At 45.4% G+C, this 22,338-nt stretch overlaps 1 protein-coding gene across 2 annotated transcripts in view; it reads left to right on the forward strand.

Annotated features, from left to right (window-relative positions):
- LOC140427526 (probable methyltransferase TARBP1) overlaps positions 1-22,338 on the forward strand; it is a 309,002-nt gene that overhangs the window by 135,235 nt on the left and 151,429 nt on the right. For both annotated transcript variants that reach the window (XR_011948558.1, XM_072513011.1), the window contains exons 15-17: positions 1,644-1,837; positions 6,741-7,002; positions 7,277-7,459. Coding sequence is in view for 1 of the 2 variants with exons in the window: in XM_072513011.1 (XP_072369112.1) it covers positions 1,644-1,837; positions 6,741-7,002; positions 7,277-7,459 (639 nt within the window). In the remaining variant the exon portion in view is untranslated. The remainder of the gene's footprint in view (positions 1-1,643; positions 1,838-6,740; positions 7,003-7,276; positions 7,460-22,338) is intronic.

The raw sequence follows: 22,338 nt of genomic DNA on the forward strand, positions 1-22,338 counted from the left end.
GGCCGGGACTACGTCCTCATGGTGGACTATTTCTCAAACAGCCCGGAGGTAGTTAGGCTACACGACCTCACCTCAACTGCGGTCATTCGTGCGTGCAGGGAAACCTTCGCTCGCCATGGCATCCCGCTCACGGTCATGTCCGACAATGGCCCGTGTTTTGCCAGTCAGGAGTGGTCCAATTTTGCCAAACGATACAACTTCACACATGTCACGTCAAATCCCCATTACCCCCAATCCAATGGCAAAGCTGAAACGGGGGTGCACATTGTCAAACGACTCCTGTGCAAGGCGGCCGATGCAGGATCCGATTTTTACCTCTCCCTGCTTGCTTACAGATCAGCGACATTGTCCACCGGCCTGTCACCGGCTCAATTGTTGATGAATCGCACACTGCGGATGACGGTGCCGGCCATTCATGTCCCGGACTTGGACAACCTTCCAGTCCTTTGTCGAATGCAGTTGTCACGGGCCCAACACAAATCGGTGTACGATGCTCGCACCACGGATCTCCCTGCTCTGGCTCCTGATGACGAGGTCCGTGTCCAACTTCCAAATGGTGGTTGGTCCGCCACCACTGTGGTGCTCAGACAAGTGGCCCCCAGGTCATTTTTGGTTCGTCTACAAGACGACTCTCTTCTTCGCCGAAATAGGCGGGAGCTACGACTCCTTCCTCGCTCGCCACCAGATCATCATGTCCTGCCTCGCCGTCACGACGAACCCGTCACGGACTTTGCAGATCTCCTTTTCGCTCTGCCACCTTCTGAGTCTGACACAGTCCCACCCATTCCAGAACAGGCGGCCCCTGACCCACCCTTGAGGCGGTCAACCAGAATTCGTCGCCCACCTCAGAGACCGAATCTATGAACTGCCTGAATTCATGGACTCTTTGAACTCATGAACTGATTGTTTTGTTATCCTGTTTGATTAACTCACTGGTTTGTACATACTGTTGTTCTAGTTCTATTATGTGTTACATACTGTCCATCTGCACTAGACACCTTTCAGTGTAAATATCTTAGAGTTTCTGTACATAGTCCTGTAAATATGCTCGCATGTGCCACACATAGTTAGGAACATTCGCATACTACATTATTTATTGCCACAAACACACATTTTGTTTAGAAAAGGGGGGGATGTCATAATATATACATCAGTATATGATGGTGCAGAGACACACACTGACTGACACACTGCAAGACCAATCAACACACACAACACAGCAGCCAATCACCAGTTAGGGCACAGTCACTATAAAGACAGAGGGCACTAGTTTTCCCGCTCATTCGGGATGCAGCCTCTGAGACAGACAGAGCACGCAGTCAGCAGCACAAATATCCACCATGTGCTAGCAGTATAGGCTGGTCAGGTTAGGCATAGGTCTTCAGTCATTCTAACATAGTGTCGACCCACAGTGCAAGTATGTTTAACAGCTCTTAGTTAAATAAAATAGAGTTGTACTATTACAAGTGTTGGTAGCCTGTCTATGTTACTGCTAAGGTAAACGCAGTCTCCACAGATCCAAAGTACCCAACACATCACTATGTTTAAATTTGTTACTATTATCCAACATGAAAACTATGAAATCTGAATGTCTGTAGAGTTAATCTGAAGGTACATAAATTCAGATTTGTTTTGTCTCGCAGGTTCCGAAGCTAGGACAACAGATACAAATGGTGGTTGCTCGCGCTTCTTTAGCTTGGGTTTGTAAGATTACTGCCCAGTATCCAGAGCTGGAGCTTGACTCCCTTGAAGCTGTCAAGACACTGGTTAGATCTGTTTTAATTGGTCCCTTCAACAAGAATCTTGAGAAACCATTCTGCAGTGCGCAAGACAATGGGTAAGTAATGCAAGCAATTTGCAATTTAAAATGTGGAACTATTGTGTAGGGAAGTCCAATCTTAATATTAAAGGTTTTCAGTGAAAATTAGAGATGTGATTCAAAATTCCCAGGCGGTGTGGAGTTTCAGTGTTAACTTACTCGTCCGTCCAAGAAGTATTATTCTGCCTGCTTCAAACAAAAGTCGAAACAGCTCCTAATATTTACTTGCAGTTTCGTTCTCCCAGATCCTAATTTCAGATATCCAGTAAGCAGCTCAGCTGACACCAGCTACAGGATATGTAAGCCACTGACTCCCTGTTGTCCAGCTTGGATTAAAAACCCTTTCTGGCTCTGTTTGGGAGGTGTCCAAGTTGAAACACTGAAGTAACAGCCGTAGTTGTTTTGGAAAGAAAACTGAATCTTAACTAGATGATGGTTTGGGAGAACCGTCCATGTACTATTAAAAATGGCCAATCTTAGCACGTGGTTGTTTTCCTGCCTGGCTAATTTCTTGTTGTCTCTCAGGAATTTGGAGCAAATTTTTCAAATGTTGTCAGACACCTGACTTAATATTGGGGAAGTGCCGTGTGAAGGCTAGTTCCTTTTCCCGTATGAAAACTGGTGAGTGGGATTCCCTGAGACCTGCTCATACCCATCCTAACAGACAGCTCGACAATGGGCAGAATAAATAATGGATTGGGAACAAGCTTTCCATCTGCTTTCTTCTTGTGTTGACCAACCTGCGGACCAGATGGTGTTAATTGAATTGGTAATTTGCCAGCTAATCAGAAATTGAGGCTATAGTAAAAGCATGCATGACTATGAAGTCAACACTGTTCTTTTTATATAATTAAACATTACTGGAACAATATTATTCTGCCCATAATAATCAGCTAAGTTGCATGTGAGCTCTGAGTTTGTGCCAACAACTCTTTATTTCACCTTATTAGAAGTAAATATGCCAAGTTGTCAACCCACCACTACAACACGCTCCAGAATGGATGGCTGTGTTAAACAACAAAAATGCAATCTATTAATAAACAAAGAGTATGCTTGCAATTAACATAATCACACAATGACTGCTTTTGCCATTAAAGCCTGCAGCTTTCATATGCATTTCAAAGTATTATCCCATCTGCTGCAAATTTGTCTTTTTTTCCTCTTAAAGTTTCATCAATCAGAAAGCTGGAATTTTAAAAACAAAAAGCTGTCAGAAAGTACAACACCTTGAGGACGAATTGGTCGTTGAACCAAATTTGATACAGTGGAGCAAAGGGCGAGTAAGCCAGGCGGCCTGACGTTTAGTCAGGTGCAATGGTAGCCAGGGTTAATAAATAGAACATAGAACATTACAGCGCATTACAGGCCCTTCGGCCCTTGATGTTGCGCCGACCTTTGAAACCACTCTAAAGCCCATCTACACTATTCCCTTATCGTCCATATGTCTATCCAATGACCATTTAAATGCCCTTAATGTTCGCGAGTCCACTACTGTTACAGGCAGGGCATTCCACGCCCATATTACTCTCTGAGTAAAGAACCTACCTCTGACATCGGTCCTATATCTATCACTCCTCAATTTAAAGCTATGTCCCCTCGCGCTCGACATCACCATCCGAGGAAAAAGGCTCTCACTGTCCACCCTATCTAATCCTCTGATCATCTTGTATGCCTCAATTAAGTCACCTCTTAACCTTCTTCTTTCTAAAGAAAATAACCTCATGTCCCTCAGCTTTCCCTCATAAGATCTTCCCTCCAGACCAGGCAACATCCTGGTAAATCTCCTCTGCACCCTTTCCAATGCTTCCATATCCTTCTGATAATGCGGCGACCAGAACTGCACGCAATACTCCAAATGCGGCCGCACCAGAGTTTTGTACAGCTGCAACATGACCTCATGGGTCCGAAACTCAATCCCTCTACCAATAAAAGCTAACACACCATATGCCTTCTTAATAACCCTCTCAACCTGAGTGGCAACTTTCAGGGATCTATGTACATGGACACCAAGATCTCTCTGCTCATCCGCACTACCAAGAATCTTACCATTTGCCTAGTACTCTGTCTTCCTGTTATTCCTTCCAAAATGAATTACCTCACATTTTTCTGCATTAAACTCCATTTGCCACCTCTCAGCCCAGCTCTGCAGCTTATCTATGTCCCTCTGTAACGTGTTACATCCTTCCGCACTGTCCACAACTCCACCAACTTTAGTGTCATCTGCAAATTTACTCACCCATCCTTCTACCCCCTCCTCCAGGTAATTTATAAAAATGACAAACAGCAGTAGCCCCAAAACAGATCCTTGTGGCACACCACTAGTAACTGGACTCCAGGCTGAACATTTCCCATCAACCACCACCCTTTGCCTTCTTCCAGCTAACCAATTTCTGATCCAAACTGCTAAATCACCCTGTTTCCCATGCCTCTGTATTTTCTGCAATAGCCTACTTGGGGAACCTTATCAAACGCTTTACTGAAATCCATATACATCACATCAACTGCTTTACCCTCGTCCACCTGTTTGGTCACCTTCTCAAAGAACTCAATAAGGTTTGTGAGGCACGACCTACCCTTCACAAAACCGTGTTGACTATCTCTAATTAAATTATTCCTTTCCAGATGATTGTACATCCTATCTCTTATCAATCTTTCCAATACTTTGCCCACAACAGAAGTAAGGCCCACTGGTCTATAGTTACCGGGGTTGTCTCTACTCCCCTTCTTGAACAAGGGGACAACATTTGCTATCCTCCAGTCTTCTGGCACTATTCTTGTAGACAATGATGACATAAAGATCAAAGCCAAAGGCTCAGCAATCTCCTCCCTACCTTCCCATACAATCCTAGGATAAATCCCATCCAGCCCAGGGGACTTATCTATTTTCACACTTTCCAGAATTGCTAATTCCTCCTCCCTATGAACCTCAAGCCCTTCTAGTCTAGTAGCCTGTATCTCAGTATTCTCCTCGACAACATTGTCTTTTTCCTGTGTGAATACTGACGAAAAATATTCATTTAGCACCTCTCCTATCTCCTCGGACTCCACGCACAACTTCCCACCACTGTCCTTGACTGGCTCCACTCTTACCTGAGTCATTCTTTTATTCCTGACATATCTATAGAAAGCTTTAGGGTTATCCTTGATCCTACCTGCCAAAGACTTCTCATGTCCCCTCCTGGCTCTTAGCCCTCTCTTTAGGTCCTTTCTAGCTAACTTGTAACTCTCGAGCGCCTTAACTGAACCTTCACGTCTCATCTTTACATAAGCCTCCTTCTTCCTCTTAACAAGTGATTCAACTACTTTAGTAAATCATGGTTCCCTTGCTCGACCACTTCCACCCTGCCTGACAGGGACATACTTATCAAGGACACACAGTAGCTGTTCCTTGAACCAGCTCCACATTTCAATTCAGTGCCCATCCCCTGCAGTTTATTGCATCATAATTGCCTTTCCCCCAGCTATAACTCTTGCCCTGCGGTATATACCTAACCTTTTCCATCGCTAAAGTAAACGTAATCGAATTGTGATCACTATCACCAAAGTGCTCACCTACCTCCAAATCTAACACCTGTCCAGGTTCATTTCCCAGTACCAAATCCAATATGGCCTCGCCTCTCATTGGCCTATCTACATACTGTGTCAGGAAACCCTCCTGCAGACATTAGACAAGAAAGGACCCATCTAAAGTACTCGAACTATAGCGTTTCCAGTCAATATTTGGAAAGTTAAAGTCCCCCATAACAACTACCCTGTTACGTTCGCTCCTATCCAGAATCATCTTTGCAATCCTTTCCTCTACATCTCTGGAACTTTTCAGAGGCCTATAGAAAACTCCCAGCAGGATGACCTCTCCTTTCCTGTTTCTAACCTCAGCCCATACTACCTCAGTAGACGAGTCCTCATCAAACGCCCTTTCTGCCACCGAAATACTGTCCTTGACAAACAATGCCACCCCTCCCCCTCTTATATCACCTTCTCTGAGCTTACTGAAATATCTAAACCCCGGCACATGTAACAACCATTCCTGTCCCTGCTCTATCCATGCCTCCGAAATGGCCACAACATCGAAGTCCCAGGTACCAACCCATGCCGCAAGTTCACCCACCTTATTTTGGATGCTCCTGGCATTAAAGTAGACACACTTTAAACCACTTTCCTGCCTGCCGGTACATTCCTGCAACTTTGAAACCTTACTCCTGACCTCACTACTCTCAACCTCCTGTATACTGGAGCTACAATTCAGGTTCCCAGAGCAACCAGAATTATGAGGCCTTTATTATTTGTTACTGCATAAACACTGCTGATTTTACAAGTACGCATGATGTACAACAGATAGAATCTCAAGTCCTAATCAGCCTCAGCTCCTTGGGTGCACCAGTTTATGGTAACTGAAGAAATCAAAATATATTTTTTACGACACGAAGCTCCCTGAGGATTGGAAATGGTTTGGAGTAACGTTTGTTCATTATGGTAAAAGCTTTCTGCTCACTGTCAAACATTTTACCATTGGTATTTTACCTTTCTCCAGCAGGCATTTTGAGAATAAGGGAACAACAAATTCTAGGTGTTGAAACTCCAGAGCATATTGTTTTGTCATGAGGGAAGAATGCTAACCTTGCGTATTTACAGCAAAGTTCTTCAGAATAGTCCAGTTATCCCGCATTTAGTGGTTTCATGATTAAAGTTGCAACTGAAGCACCTATGCTTCAAACTCCTTCTTTGAGTTTGATGGTCTGAGGCAGTTTTATCATTCTTGGGTGAACAGTGTGGCATTTCCAGACCTTAAAGGTGAAAGAAGCAGAATGTTTTTGTATGGTGGCATTGTATTTCTCTAAACTTTCATAGTTTATACTGCTGTAAAATGTCGGGTCAGTGCTGTACTGGCTTAAAGAAGCACAATCTTTTTTTTTTTATTCAGTCTTTTAGAGGATGGATCTTCAGCTCAGGGCTGGGGAAAGATCTCAGCTCAGTATGTCCATGATCAGTGGGCCTGCATCTATTTCATTTTGAACAAATTTGAGCAGTCATCTGAAAATGCAGCATGCAAGACTTGTGAACTTTCATTGACTGTTGTAGAAAATCCAGCGCTCATTCTTGGTGCCTGTATAGAAGCACTTAACATTGTTCCATCGGACCGAGTACTTCCCATATTGCAATGCATGAAGATTCTCATTCCTAAGGTGAGCAGGACTGGTAGGAACCTAAAACATTTCTCATTTATTCCTGCAGTAAATACTTTTGCAATTTTTTTCTTGCAAATATAAAATCTAGCCTGTGTGCTAATGCTGACCAAAAGTTACATATTTATCACTATAGTTGTAGTATTTTTAATCTTTGGAGGTCTATAAATTCTCCTGCCAATTTGTGACCGAAATATATCTAAACTGTAATGAAATTTTAATAATCTTATCTGAGTATGTTTCACTATGCATTAGAACTTGTTGGTTTATTCAGCTTTACAGGTCAGAAGAGTCTTTGTGTGTGAAATCTCTTGATCTAGCTTGGAAAACAGTTCTGGAGTTAAACAGCAACCAGCTACATTTTTGGCCTACTTTTAGTGCTTACGTAAAGATTGCCTTTCACCATCAGCTCCTTAGCATAACTGGAGAATGTGCCATTGGAATGAAAGTGAAAGAGGTAAGATTTGCTTTAGCATCTGCGACTTAGTGAGATCCACGCTTGTGAATTATTACAGTTAGATAATTCATATAATTATGGAAGCACTGAAGGAGTGCTTATGTTGGCCCTTTGGATCTTATGCTGGCCCTTTGGAAGAGCTATCTGATGAGTCTAACTCCCCAATTCTTCCCCGTGGCCCTGCAAGTTTTTCCTTTTCAAGTATATATCCAATTCCCTTTTGAAAATTGTTACTGGACCTGCTTTTGCCACCCTTTTATGTAATACGCGCCAGTGCATAAGCACTCGCTGCATAAAAACATGTCTCCTTATTTCTCCTCTGATTCTTTTGCCAATAACTTTAAACATGTGTTGTTCTGGTTATTGATTCTCTTGCCAGTGGAAATTTTTTTTAATTAAAAAAAAATGATTATTCAAAGTTTTTCCAACAAACATTTTCAACCAATTAAACCCCCCCCCCCCCCCCCCCCCCCCGTAACAGAAAAGAAAAAGCGAAAAGAACAGAACAGAACATGAACATATCAATCAAACATAATACAGAACCCCCCCCCGAAAGAGACCCCCCCCCTCCCTGGGTTGCTGCTGCTGCTGACCGACCTCATTCTAACGCTCCGCGAGATAGTCTAGGAACGGTTGCCACCACCTGAAGAACCCCTGCGCAGACCCTCTCAAGGCAAACTTTATCCTCTCCAGCTTAATGAACCCTGCCATGTCATTTATCCAGGCTTCCATACTGGGGGGCTTCACGTCCTTCCACATGAGCAAGATCCTCCGCTGGGCTGCCAGGGACGCAAAGGCCAGAATGCCGGCCTCTTTCACCTCCTGCACTCCCGGCTCGTCCGCCACCCCAAATGATGCCATCCCCCAACTCGGCTTGACCTGGACTTTCACCACCTTGGACATAGTCTTCGTGAAACCCCTCCAGAACCCATCCAATGCCGGGCACGACCAGAACATGTGGGCGTGATTCACCGGGCTTCCCGAGCACCTCCCGCATCTGTCCTCCATCCCAAAGAACCTACTCAGCCTCGCCCCTGTCATATGCGCTCTGTGAATAACCTTAAACTGTATCAGGCTGAGCCTGGCACATGAGGAAGAGGAATTAACCCTACTCGGGGCATCAGCCCACAGACCCTCTTCAATCTCCTCCCCCAACTCCTCTTCCCACTTGCCCTTCAGCTCCTCTACCGAAGCCTCCTCTTCTTTCATCTCCTGATATATCGCCGAAACCTTGCCTTCTCCGACCCATACACCCGAAATCACCCTGTCCTGAATCCCCATGTGCCGGGAGCAACGGGAATCCCCTCACCTGCCGCCTCACTGCCTGCCTCACTGCCTGCCTGCCCCTCACTTGCATTTACCTGAACGCATTTCCCAGGGTAACCCAAACCTCTCCTCCAGCGCCCCTAGGCTCGCAAACATCCCGTCTATAAACAGGTTCCCCCATCCTTCTGATCCCTGCCCGATGCCAGCTCCGAAACCCCCCGTCTATCCTTCCTGGGACGAACCGATGGTTCTCCCGGATCGGGGACCACACCAAGGCTCCCATCTCACCCCTTGCCAGTGGAAATTGATCCTCATTTGTTCCTATCAAAATCCCTCTTAATTTTGACCATCAAAAGAATTCCCATGCTTTGTATCAGTCTGGTACCAGACAAGATATTAGAAGTATGGGAATAAATAACTATAATCCCTTTTTTCCTTCGGATCATATATGGCTTGTGGTTAGCACAATTGCTTCACAGCTCCAGGGTCCCAGGTTCGATTCCCGGCTTGGGTCACTGTCTGTGTGGAGTCTGCACGTTCTCCCTGTGTGTGCGTGGGTTTCCCCCGGGTGCTCCGGTTTCCTCCCACAGTCCAAAGATGTGCAGGTTAGGTGGATTGGCATGGTAAATTTCCCTTAGTGTCCAAAATTGCCCTTCGTGGGATTACTGGGTTATGGGGACAGGGTGGAGGTGTGCGGTTGGGTAGGGTGCTCTTTCCAAGAGCCGGTGCAGACACCCCCCCCCCCCCCCCCCCCCCCCCCCCCCCCCCCCTCAAAGAGCACATAGCAAATTGGAGCTCGGACTTGTGCATTGCTTCCTTTTCCACTTCATTGAAATATTTGTGTTGTGGTTATAACACTCCTGAGCTCATCCTTGCCAACCATACTCTTTCATCATTACACAACCTGGTTAACCAGCACTATGTCTCTCATCTTTTGGGTGAGAGGGTCAGTAGATATTTTAGTGACTCTATGCTGGCTGTAGACCTGTTGGGAATTGACGGCCTGTCAATTGGTACAATTAGCAAATAAGCACAGTGCTCTGATGGCTTGCCTTTTCAGTCAGTTGACCTGACTCTTAATTGTATTTTAAGCTGTAAATATATCATTAGAATTGTAAAAATTGAATTGCGTGCTTTTAGGAGGCATTACTGCCTCGATTGGGCAGTCCCAGCAGTAAGCAGGTAACCATTTATGGTCAGATGTTCCCCTGTAGGAAGGGGAAACTATTGCAAAATGACCGTATTGCAAAATAACAGTAATGCAGTAGGTTGAACTCCACATCCTCCACTACAAATATACAAAAAATATTTGTGGAGGTGAAGAATTTTCCAGAGCAAGTGTTTCCATGTGGATTAGATAGATAGGAAAGATCTAAGGGTTATACGATCACTTCATATTATAATTAGTTGAGATGAAGCCGACATCCTCTTGTTACATTGTCAGTTACTGAAGGTCTCTTGTTGTTGTTTTTAATTTTGCGCATTAAACTGTTTAGCAGCTGAATAATGAAAGCTTATTTTCCCACCGCACATTTAATCTCTAAAAATGCTGTCTCCTTCCAGATGACTAAAATTGAATGTTGAAGTTTATGCAATTTGATTTAAGTAACCTTGAGAAAAGCTTGATGATGTAATCTGAGATATGATTTTGGATTCACAGTGTTTATCGTTTCATGTTTTAGATTTCTAAAAGCAGATTATAACCATCTGCTATTACTGGAGGATATTTGAGCGTTTATCAATCTCTCCACAAATTAGCTTTGGGTATGACCTAATTCTCTGCTGCTGGTGAATTATTCATTTACTCAGTTTTAGGCTTAGATGTATTTTTCCGCAGATTGGTTGCAATGGTATCTTCATTCTATTATAATTTTCTTTTCATTGCCAATCTATGCTGGCCTCTAGTTATTTTTAACTAATGGTAATTTAATTCAAATGTTTGATATGATGAAGCGATGAACTTTGCTTTAAATATGGCTTTCAGTTTATTTCTGGCTGGTGTATGATTTGTTTCTACTTTTGAGAAATAACCGCCAGTTTATCAGGTTGCTGTTCTTTTCTCTTCCTCTTACCCATCATGTTCCAAGCTGGAGACATTTTGTTGCCCCCGTTGCCTGAATCGGCCTGATAGAGTGGGGAAATGATTATCTCATCATTCTCAAGCTATTCATTATCGCTAAGGAGAGTCAGTGACCAGTGATGCTCGCTGTCTCTCCCTTCTCCCTCCATATAGCAGCTACCATAGCGACACTTGAGGGTGACCTAAGCTTTGATCCAAACAAACGCTTAAGCTTTACTTTGGATTGTTGTCGGTTGCTGCAGGTTGGATTATCAGTTGGATTGGATTGGATTTGTTTATTGTCACGTGTACCGAGGTACAGTGAAAAGTAGTTTCCTGCGAGCAGCTCAACAGATCATTAAGTACATGGGAAGAAAAGGGAAGAAAATAAAATAAATAATAGGGCAACACAAGATATACAATATAACTACGTAAGCACCGGCATCGGATGAAGCATACAGGGTGGAGTGTTAATGAGGTCAGTCCATAAGAGGGTCATTTAGGAGTCTGGTAACAGTGGGGAAGAAGCTGTTTTTGAGTCTGTTCGTGCGTGTTCTCAGACTTCTGTATCTCCTGCCCGATGGAAGAAGATGGAAGAGTGAGTAAGCCGGGTGGGAGGGGCCTTTGATTATGTTGCCCGCTTTCCCTAGGCAGCGGGAGGTATAGATGGAGTCAATGGATGGGAGGCAGGTTTGTGTGATGGACTGGGCGGTGTTCACGACTCTCTGAAGTTTCTTGCGGTCCTGGGCCGAGCAGTTGCCATACCAGGCTGTGATGCAGCCTGATAGGATGCTTTCTATGGTGCATCTGTAAAAGTTGGTAAGGGTTAATGTGGACATGCTGAATTTCCTTAGTTTCCTGAGAAAGTATAGGCGCTGTTGTGCTTTCTTGGTGGTAGTGTCGACGTGGGTGGACCAGGACAGATTTTTGGAGATGTGCACCCCCAGGAATTTGAAACTGCTAACCATCTCCACCTCGGCCCCGTTGATGCTGACAGGGGTGTGTACAGTACTTTGCTTCCTGAAGTCAATTACCAGTTCTTTAGTTTTGCTGGCATTGAGGGAGAGATTGTTGTCGCTGCGCCACTCCACTAGGTTCTCAACCTCCCTCCTGTATTCTGACTCATCTTATTTGAGATCCAGCCCACTATGGTCGTATCGTCAGCAAACTTGTAGATGGAGTTGGAACCAAATTTTGCCACGCAGTCGTGTGTGTACAGGGAGTAGAGTAGGGGGCTAAATATGCAGCCTTGCGGGGCCCCAGTGTTGAGGACTATTGTGCAGGAGGTGTTGTTGTTCATTCTTGCTGATTGTGGTCTGTTGGTCAGAAAATCGAGGATCCAGTTGCAGAGTGGGGAGCCAAGTCCTAGGTTTTGGAGCTTTGATATGAGCTTGGCTGGGATTATGGTGTTGAAGGCGGAGCTGTAGTCAATAAATAGGAGTCTGATGTAGGAGTCCTTGTTGTCGAGATGCTCTGGGATGAGTGTAGGGCCAGGGAAATGGCATCTGCTGTGGACCGGTTGCGGCGGTATGCGAATTGCAGTGGATCAAGGCGTTCTGGGCGTATGGAGGTGATGCGCTTCATGACCAACCTCTCAAAGCACTTCATTACGACTGAAGTCAGGGCCACCGGACGGTAGTCATTGAGGCATGTTGCCAGGTTCTTTTTTGGCACCGTAGCTCATTCATAGCTCACTCCTGACTATCTAATGTTCCGGTGCCGCCAGACCTGTTGATATTTTCTCTGCTCTTGTTTCAGTTTCCAGCAACTGCAGTATTTTTCTTATCTAATATTCTGTTTGTCAGTGGTGCTGTGAGGTGTGCAGTGTTCGTAATTAGATTGCAATGCAAAAGCCCACAAATTTGAAAGAATCTAATCATATTCTCAATGTTCTGTCAGCAATAAGCAGAAAGTTATGTGCATTTATCACCTGCTGGTTGGGTATTTAATCTCCCAGGAGGCTGTGAAGAAGAACAAATGACATAAAACTTTTGTTTTTTAAATTGCCAGCAAACACACATTGTGATTCAGCCCCAGAACCTCATTTAGTTGTCAGGATGAATGCTCAGCATTGGAAAAAATCAGGTTCAGCAACAAAAGCCGTTCGCAATTTTGTTACAAGCAGAGATCCATATTTTAATGGAAGTAATGGATCGAAGCTGTCTGTCTTAGTTGGTTTTTAATGCTCAGCAGGTCAAAACAGACATTGATGTTTGAAGACCTGTCGGAAATGCAAACCTTTTAAATTCATGATTGCATTAATAGGAGAATAATGCATCCAGTGGAAACGTCTAATTTCAGAAGTGAAGCAAGGTATTTCTGTTCTGCTTTGGGTATAGAGTGTATGATATCCAAAGGATGCTAGGCCAGGCCAGTTTGTTGGATAGATTCAGGATTAAATAAACAATTCTTTGGTCCACATATTCAATCTACAGGTGAAAATTCACATTATTTCCTTTCAATTATTATTTGTTTTCTCCTACAGCTCCAGTATTATATCTTGAATTTTAATTTCAGTAGCTGTTGTCTAGTTGAAACATGCTTGTTGTCAGGTATAATGATATGAAATTAGACGAGATGGCTTTTGAGCAAAGGGAAACAAATTCAAACCAAGTGATTATTAGGAAATGACATGTTGAGATAATTGCTACGGTAATGCTGTCAGAATTTATATAATAGCTTGTTGGTATTAATTGAGCCTACAATCATTAAGACTTAAAGTTGATTTGAAAAAGTTAGTGTCTTCAATATTTATTCTTGATTAATTTGTGGCCTGTTCTTCTTTCAGGATAAACATAGAATTCCATACACTGATGGGTTGTTTGTGCATGACAGTGGTCAGAGTGAAGCATCTTTTTCTTTCATCTATTTACTGACTAGCTATTATGTGCACCTAAACCCTGGCACATTTGCTTGTGGGTTTCCAGGAGAGGTCCCGCATTGTCAGATACTTGGCGCCTGGTTGAGGGGCCTGGCATTGGGAAGGAGGGGGCCTGCTGAAAGCCACCTCATGCCCTTGCTGCTGATTGCTTCCTCCCCCGCCATCCCCTTCCCACCATCACTCGCCTGTACCTGGGCCCATGGTGATCCTTGGCCTCCGGAGGGTGCAGTACAAGCAGAAGCCACCACCTCGCCAGTGGTGCTGTCGAGCAACAAAGAAGTGCTGGCCTCTGATTGGCCAACGGTTCATGGTAGGCAGGACTCACACCCCTTGGGTTCTTGATCCCAGGGAAGGTAAGCCATGCCCAGTTAACGATTCGCACGTTGTAATGGGTCTTCTTGAAAAGAAACAAGGGGATTTCACAAGCTCTCCAGCCAACAGGCAAGGTCCCCATTGCCTCCATTAAATACTGTCTGTTGACTCTAATTAAACACCCACAAATGTAACTACTGATTTTTTGGGGGGGTTACTTGTGAATTATTCACCATTGTAGAGACACAGCCATTTAATTGATTAATGAGAAAAGAATGGTTGAGCCACCTACTCCCAGGTCTCTACTGGTGTTGCTTCATAGGCAGCACGGTAGCCTTGTGGGCAGCACGGTAGCCTTGTGGATAGCACAATTGCTTCACAGCACCAGGGTCCCAGGTTCGATTCCGGCTTGGGTCACTGTCTGTGCGGAGTCTGCACATCCTCCCCATGTGTGCGTGGGTTTCCTCCGGGTGCTCCGGTTTCCTCCCACAGTCCAAAGATGTGCGGGTTAGGTGGATTGGCCATGATAAATTGCCCTTAGTGTCCAAAATTGCCCTTAGTGTTGGGTGGGGTTACTGGGTAATGGGGTTATGGGGATAGGGTGGCGGTGTTGACCTTGGGTAGGGTGCTCTTTCCAAGAGCCGGTGCAGACCCGATGGGCCGAATGGCCTCCTTCTGCACTGTAAATTCTATGATAATCTATGATAATCTATGATAATCTATGATAACCGATCACTTCAGAGGAGTGTGCATGCTCTAGATTGCTCTCTTCCCCACCACCAACCTTCTTGACCTTGTATCCCACTTGGCATATTCTTTGTCATAGACTAGCCGAGTGGATTAAATTGCAAAGATCAAGATCTGGAATCATAATGATCTACTAAAGGTTGAAGCTTTTCTTAAACTGACCGGTATTATAAATGATCAGAACTAAGATTTTACTGCACGAATAAATAAGTTGAAAGGATCCACCTGACTTTTCTGGCCATTTTACTATTTGGCAATGGATATTGAAAGTAGCACCGTTATGCTCATTTTACCTGTTAAGAACTGTGCTATGAGAGAGATAATGTATTCACATCTATGATGGGAAATATTTTATTCAGTGCAGGGGATATACCTTCATAATTGAGCTACTTTTGGGAACATTTGGAGGTACAGAAATTGGGACCAAGTTCCCAGTCTGTTTTTGTTACTGTGCCAAAACCAAATAATTTAACAGCTGGTCCACAGCAGATTCTGTGCATTCTAAAATGATATTTCATAAAATAAAGGAGTTAGGGAGGGATACTCCTGAGGTCAAGAGGAGGGCGCACATAAAATTCATTTGAGTGCCAATAATTAAAGCAGCAATTGAAATCAATACAAATGTATCTGGCTGGAGCTGTTCTAGCTCAACTTTGTTCCCTGCAAATGGGATTGAAAAGATTATTGGGGGTGACCGTTTGGAAAGAGGTGAAAGTGTCTTTTTGTAGAAGTGTGAGAGCCTAGGATTTTGCAATCGGATAAAATCCTGCATGTGGATGGGGCGATGCACAATTCACGTCCACTCGATACGAAATGGGCTAACCTTGCTGCGGTTTCTGGAGGCAACCTAGTTTAAATAACCAGGTTGCCCATTAAGAGTCGGGTATGTCACTAATTGCAGTTCTCCATGTTGAGGAAAAAGAATTTGTGTGCTGTTCTAGAATGTAAATGTTTGAACGTGGCGACAACGTAAAGGGACAGTCCTCCAAATAACTTGCTTTCTGCATCAGTGCACCACCTAGTTTGTGTCATGTTACACTGGTCCCCTCAAAAGGAGTAAAACTGGATGGGCCACCCAGCATCGACCGAGGCACCGGAAACTACAACGGCAAACTCAGCCCTGTCAATCCTGCAAGGTCCTCCTTACTAACATCTGGGGGATAGTGCCAAAATTGGGAGAACTCTCCCACAGACTAATCAAGGAATAGCTTGACATAGTGATACTCACGGACTCAAACCTTACACGGACTCAAACCTTACAGACAATGTTCCTGACACCACCATCACTGTTCCTGGGTATGCCTTGTCCCACCAAAAGGACAGACCCAGCAGAGATGGCAGCACAGTGGTATACAGTAAAGAGGGAGTTGCCCTGGTAGTCCTCAACATCTCATCTGGACCCCATAAAATCCCATGGCATAGGGTCAAACATGGGCAAGGACACCCGCTGATAACCACGTCCCCGTCCCCCCCTCCACTCAGCTATTGAATCAGTACTCCTGCATTTGAACATCACTTGATCTAGCACCACTGCTGACCAAGCTGGTCGAGTCCTGCTAGATTGGGTCTGCGGCAAATGATGAAGAAACCAACAAGAGGGAAAAATATACTTGACCTCATCCTTGCCAACCTGCCTGCTGCAGATGCCGATGATCATATCGGTAGGAGTGACTGCCACACAGCCCTTGTGTTAACAAAGTACCTTCTTCACATTGAGGATATCTTTCGTGTTGTGCGACATTACCACGTAAATGGGATAGATTTCAAACACATGTAGCAACTCAAGACTGGGCAACCAAGAGGTGCTGTGGCCATCATCAGCAGCAGAATTTTACTCAAACACAACCTGTAACCTCATGGCCTGGCATATCCCTACTCTATCATTAGCACCAAGCCAGAGGATCAACCCTGGTTCAATGAAAAGTGCAGGAGGGCATTCCAGGAGCAACATCAGGCGTACCGGAAAATGAGGTATCAACTTGGTGAAGCTACAACACAGGACTACTTGCATGTCAAACATCATAAGCAGCAAGTAATAGAGCTAAGCGATTCCAGAATCAACAGATCAGATCCAAGCTCTGCAGCCCTGCCACATCCAGCCGTGAATGGTGGTGGACAATTAAGCAACTCGCTGGAGGAGGAAGCTTCACAAATATCCCCATCCCCAATGATAGTGGAAAAGACAAGGCTGAGGCATTCGCAGTAATCTTCAGCCAGATGTACCCTGTGGATGACCTTTTTTTGTCACCTCCGGAGGTCGCCAGCATCACAGATGTCAGTCTTCAGGCAATTCGATTCATTCCACGTGATAGCCAGATATGGCCAAAGGCTCTGGATGCTACAAAGGTTATGGGTCCTGACAATATTCTGGCAAGAGTTCTGACGATTTGTGCTCCAGAACTTGCTGCACCCCTAACCAGGTTGTTCCAGTACAGCTACAACACTGGCATCTATCCAACAATGTGGAACATTTTCCAGGTATCTCCTGTGTACAAAAGGCAGGACAAGTTCAACCCAGCCAATTACCACCCCATCAGTTTACTCTCAATCATCCGTAAAGTAATGGAAGGGGTCATCAACAGTGCTATCAAACGGTACTTGCTCAGTAATAACCTGTTCACTGACGCTCAATTTGGTTTTTGTCAGGCTCACTCAACTCCTGACTTCATTACAGCCTTGCTACAAACATGGACAAAATAGCTGAATTCCAGAGGTATGGTGAGAGTGACTGCCCTTGACATCGAGGCCGCATTTGACCAAGTTTGGCATCAAGAAGCCAAAGCAAAACTAGAGTCAATGGAAATCGGGGGAGGAAAACTCAACCCTGATTTGGAATCATAAATAGCACAAAGGAAGATGGTTGCTGGAGGCCAGTCATCTCAGCTCCAGAACATCATTGCACGGGTTTTTCAGGGTAGTGCCCGAGACCCAACCTTCTTCAGCTTCTTCATCAATGACCTTCCTTACAAGGCAAGGTCAGAAGTTCATTGATGTTGCACCACGTTCAGCTCCGTTCATGAATACTCAGATACTGAAGCAGTCTATGTCCAAATGCAGCAAGACCTGGACAATATCCAGGCTTGGGCTGATAAGTAACATTTGCGTCACACAAGTGCCAGGGAATGACCATCTCCAATGAGACACGATCTAACCATCGCCTTTTAACGTTCAAAGGCATTTCTATCACCGAATCTCCCCACTATCAACATCCTGGGGGGCTACCATTGACCAAAAACTGAACTGGATTGGCCATATAAATGCCGAGTCTACAAGAGGAGGTCAGAGGCCAGGAATCCTGCGGCGAGTAACTCGCCTAATTCCCCAGAGCCTGCCCAGCATCTATAAGACACAAGTCAGGAGTGTGGTGGGATACTCTCCACTTTCCTGGATGAGTGCAGCTCTAACAACACTCACAAAACTTGACACCATCCAGATCCATGCAGTCCGCTTGATTGGCACCCCTTCCACAAACATTTACTCCCTCCTTCACAACGCACAGTATAACTCGCAATGTATAACTCGCCTGCAACATTTAGATGGGAGATGTATGTGCTGCACAAGAAGCTATATGTATCCGACAGTGACATTGGGCTTGTGTGAATTGAGTTATATTGCCAAAGGGGAACTTTGAAAGTCAAAACTTTTACCCTGCTCAACAAACAAAAGCTACATAAGCACAGGTTCTTGCAATTTTTAATTTTCCTGACAATGAGCTGGCTCCGTCTTCAAAGTAAATATTTACCCATGTGTTGTTCTGAAATTTCTAATAGTGACAGGAAAAAAGACTAGTTGAGAAAATTGATTGATCTGTAGAACTTGGGCAATATGGTGCAAGACAGTAACGTGTCCAAAAGGTACATTGAAAAGATATTGTGCAGATAATTCAGAATGCTGCATAACTCAGATTGGTATCCCCACTGAGTGGTAATTATTTCATAGACCTTTACAGCATGGAAACCAGCCGGTCTGCCCCTTTATTCCTTTACACTCTCTTTTAAAGGCTGTTTGTGTTCCATTCATGTTGGACACATGTAGTACTGAGTCAAATAACTGGAAGCCCCACTCTGGAGACAAACCTGACGTTTCATTGCAGTATGTTACACTGTCAAGAGGAGCCATCTTTCAGATCGGATGTTAAACAGAGGCCCCTGTCAGCCATTTCTGGTGGATGTAAAGGATTGCGGGGCACTATCCAAAGGAAGGGGGAGTGAGCTCCCCCGGTACAAAAGCAAAATATTGCAGATGCTAGAAATCTGAAATAAAGACAAGAAAGTGCTGGAGATACTCAACATGACAGGCAGTATCTGTGGAGAGAAACAGAGTTAATGTTTCAGGTTGTTGTATCTGTAAAATCTCAGATACCTTCGACCAGTGTATTCATCAAAAGTATTTCCCAGATGTCTTTATTGAAGAGGCAAACAAAAGACAACGCAAGTATAAAATCAAACCAACTTTATTTAACAACTGCAATATTTACTCTCAAATTAACCCAATAACATTTACTGAAGATTCCCAAGATTTGTTTTATTACCTGTAAAGATGACTTCAGTTGAGCTGCGGGTCCAATTCTCTTAGAACATAGAACATAGAACAATACAGCGCAGTACAGGCCCTTCGGCCCACGATGTTGCACCGAAACAAAAGCCATTTAACCTACACTATACCATTATCATCCATATGTTTATCCAATAAACTTTTAAATGCCCTTAATGTTGGCGAGTTCACTACTGTAGCAGGTAGGGCATTCCACGGCCTCACTACTCTTTGCGTAAAGAACCTACCCCTGACCTCTGTCCTATATCTATTACCCCTCAGTTTAAGGCTATGTCCCCTCGTGCTAGCCATTTCCATCCGCGGGAGAAGGCTCTCACTGTCCACCCTATCTAACCCTCTGATCATTTTGTATGTCTCTATTAAGTCTCCTCTTAACCTTCTTCTCTCTAACGAAAACAACCTCAAGTCTTGAGTCTCTCAGCTCTGTCGTTTCGAAGGTGGGTCTCACACGCTGCCTGCTTCTGCCTCTGGGCAGATGTCTCGATTGCCCTAGCTAACTGAAGTCGGCTAGTGAACGGAGGTGAAGTGAGAGGAGGGCTGCGGACATTGGAGCCTGGTTAGCAGGTTTCGATAGGCATACGAGGCAAGCAAGGTGGGGGGAAGGGATTGATGCTGGGAGATGTTTTTTCGAGAGGAAATGTGTGTGTGTGGGGGGGGGGGGGTTTGATGTTAATAATGGATAGGCGTGGGTCATGGGGCAGGGCCCGGTGGTATGATGATGGTGGATAAGATTGGTGGTGGGGGGGGCTTAGAGACCCCCAGTTAGGATAGTCACGTGGAACATGAGGGGGTTAGGAGGTCCGGTCAAGGGTGCTTGCGCATCTTAAAAGTTTGAAAGCCGATGAAGCAATGCTGCAGGAGACTCACTTGAGGGTGAAGGACCAGGTGAGACTTGAGGGCTGGGTTAGTCAGGTGTTTAACTCTGGATTTGACGGAAGGGCTCGAGGGGTAGTGGTAATGATCAGCAAAAGAGTACGTTTCCAGATGGAGAATGTGGTGGCAGATCAGGGGGGTAGATACATGAGGTGCTGGAGGGGAGGTTGGTGGCGCTGTTAAGTGCAATTGGGACGATGTGGGATTCGCAAAGAAGGTGTTTGGGGCCATCCCCGACTTGGACACACATGAACTGATAGTGGGGGGGGGAGAATTGGAACTTGGTGCAGGAGCCAAGGTTGGACAGATCACTGCCGTGCTCGCTGGTCCCATCGGGGGGGGGGGGGGGGCGCGAAGGCGTTGGCTGGGCTAATGGTGGAAATGGGAGGGGTGGTCTCTTGGAGGGTTCTGCACCCGAGGGAACGGGAGTACTCATTTTTCTCAGCAGTCCATAAGGTATACTCACGGATCAACTTTTGCATGGTGGGGAAGGCTTTGCTGGCTGGGGTTAAGGGGTTGGAATACTCGGCAATTGCAGTATCAGATCATGCTCCGCATTGGGTGGATATGGTACTGGAGAAGGGGGAAGCGCAGAGGCCGGGGTGGAAATTAGATGTGGGACTTTTGGGGAACCAAGGGTTGTGGAAATAAATGTTGTACCTGTAAAAAGGTAATTGAGGAATATGTAGGTTTCAACTGTACTGGTGAGGTGTTGAAAGCAGTTGTCTGGGAGGCTCTAAAGGCAGTGGTGAGGAGTGAGGTGATCTCGTTTAAGGCCAGGGTGGACAAAGAGGAGAGGTTGGAGCGGCAGAGGGTAATAGATGAGATGTTGGAGGTAGATAGGAGTTATGCAGAAGATGGGGACCCAGCGAAGTTGGAAAATAGGAAGGAACTACAGGTGAGCTTTGACCGACTATCTAGCAGGAAGGCGGTGCACCAACTGAGACGAGCAAGGGGTGCAGTTTACGAGCATGGGGATAAGGCAGGGCGTATATTAGCAGGTCAGCTCCGTAGGAAGGCAGCGGTAAGGGAAATTGTTCAGGTGAGGTACAGGGCAAGGAAGTTGGTGGTGGCTCCGGATCTGATTAACAAGGTCTTTGAGGAATTTTATGAGAGGTTGTGCAGGTCAGAGCCACCTGGGAGAGACCTGGAGATGCAGGAATTTCTAGATGGGTTGGAGTACCCAAGGTTATGGGAGGGGGACAGGGCTACATTAGAAGTAGCGATAGTGGAGCAGGAGATAAAAGATGCGATTGGGAGGATGCAGTCGGGAAAGGTGGCAGGGCCGGATGGGTTTCCGGTAGAATATTATAAAAAATTCAAGGATAAGCTGGCACCCCTGATGGTGGGGATATTTGAAGAGGCGATAGGGAAGGGGGTGTTGCCACAAACTTTGGGGCAGGCATCGATTTCCCTGTTGCTAAAAAAAAGATAAGGACCCGACGGAGTGTGGGTCATATAGGCCCATATCGCTTTTGAATGTGGACGCAAAAGTATTGGCGAAGGTACTGGCGGGTAGGCTGGAGGAGTGCCTCCCGAAGGTGATAGGTGAGGATCAGACGGGGTTCGTGAGAGGGAGGCAGCTCTTTTCAAACGTTAAAAAGAGTATTGAACGTCGTTATGGCACCGGCAGAGGGGAAGGAAGCAGAGGTGGTTGTGGCGTTTGACCGGGTAGAATGGGGGTACTTGATGGCAGTTCTGGAGCGGTTTGGGATTGGACCAAGATTTGTGAACTGGGTAAAGCTACTATACGAGGAGCCGAGGGCGAGTGTCCGCGCAAATAACATCAGCTCGAGATACTTTTCTCTCCACCGTGGGACTAGGCAGGGATGTCCTATGTCCCCCTTGCTGTTTGCACTCGCGATTGAGCCTTTGGCCATCGCATTAAGAAGTTCGGGGTATGGAAAGGAATAGTGCGGCGGGGGGGGATAGAGCATAGGGTGTCCTTATATGCCGATGACTTGCTGTTATACGTGTCGGAACCGAGTGCGTCGATAGGGGGAATTTTGGAGCTGTTTCGGGTGTTTGGGTCTTTCCTGGGGTACAAACTAAATCTAGACAAGAGTGAGTATTTTGTGGTGTCGGCCAGGGGTGGGGGGCCTGCCATTCCGTAGGGCAGGGACTCACTTTAGATACCTGGGGGTGCAGTTGCCCAGGAGTTGGGGGGGGGGGGGGGGGGCTCCACAG

The sequence above is a fragment of the Scyliorhinus torazame genome, chromosome 1 (assembly GCF_047496885.1).
Source record: "Scyliorhinus torazame isolate Kashiwa2021f chromosome 1, sScyTor2.1, whole genome shotgun sequence".
NCBI lineage: Eukaryota > Metazoa > Chordata > Chondrichthyes > Carcharhiniformes > Scyliorhinidae > Scyliorhinus > Scyliorhinus torazame.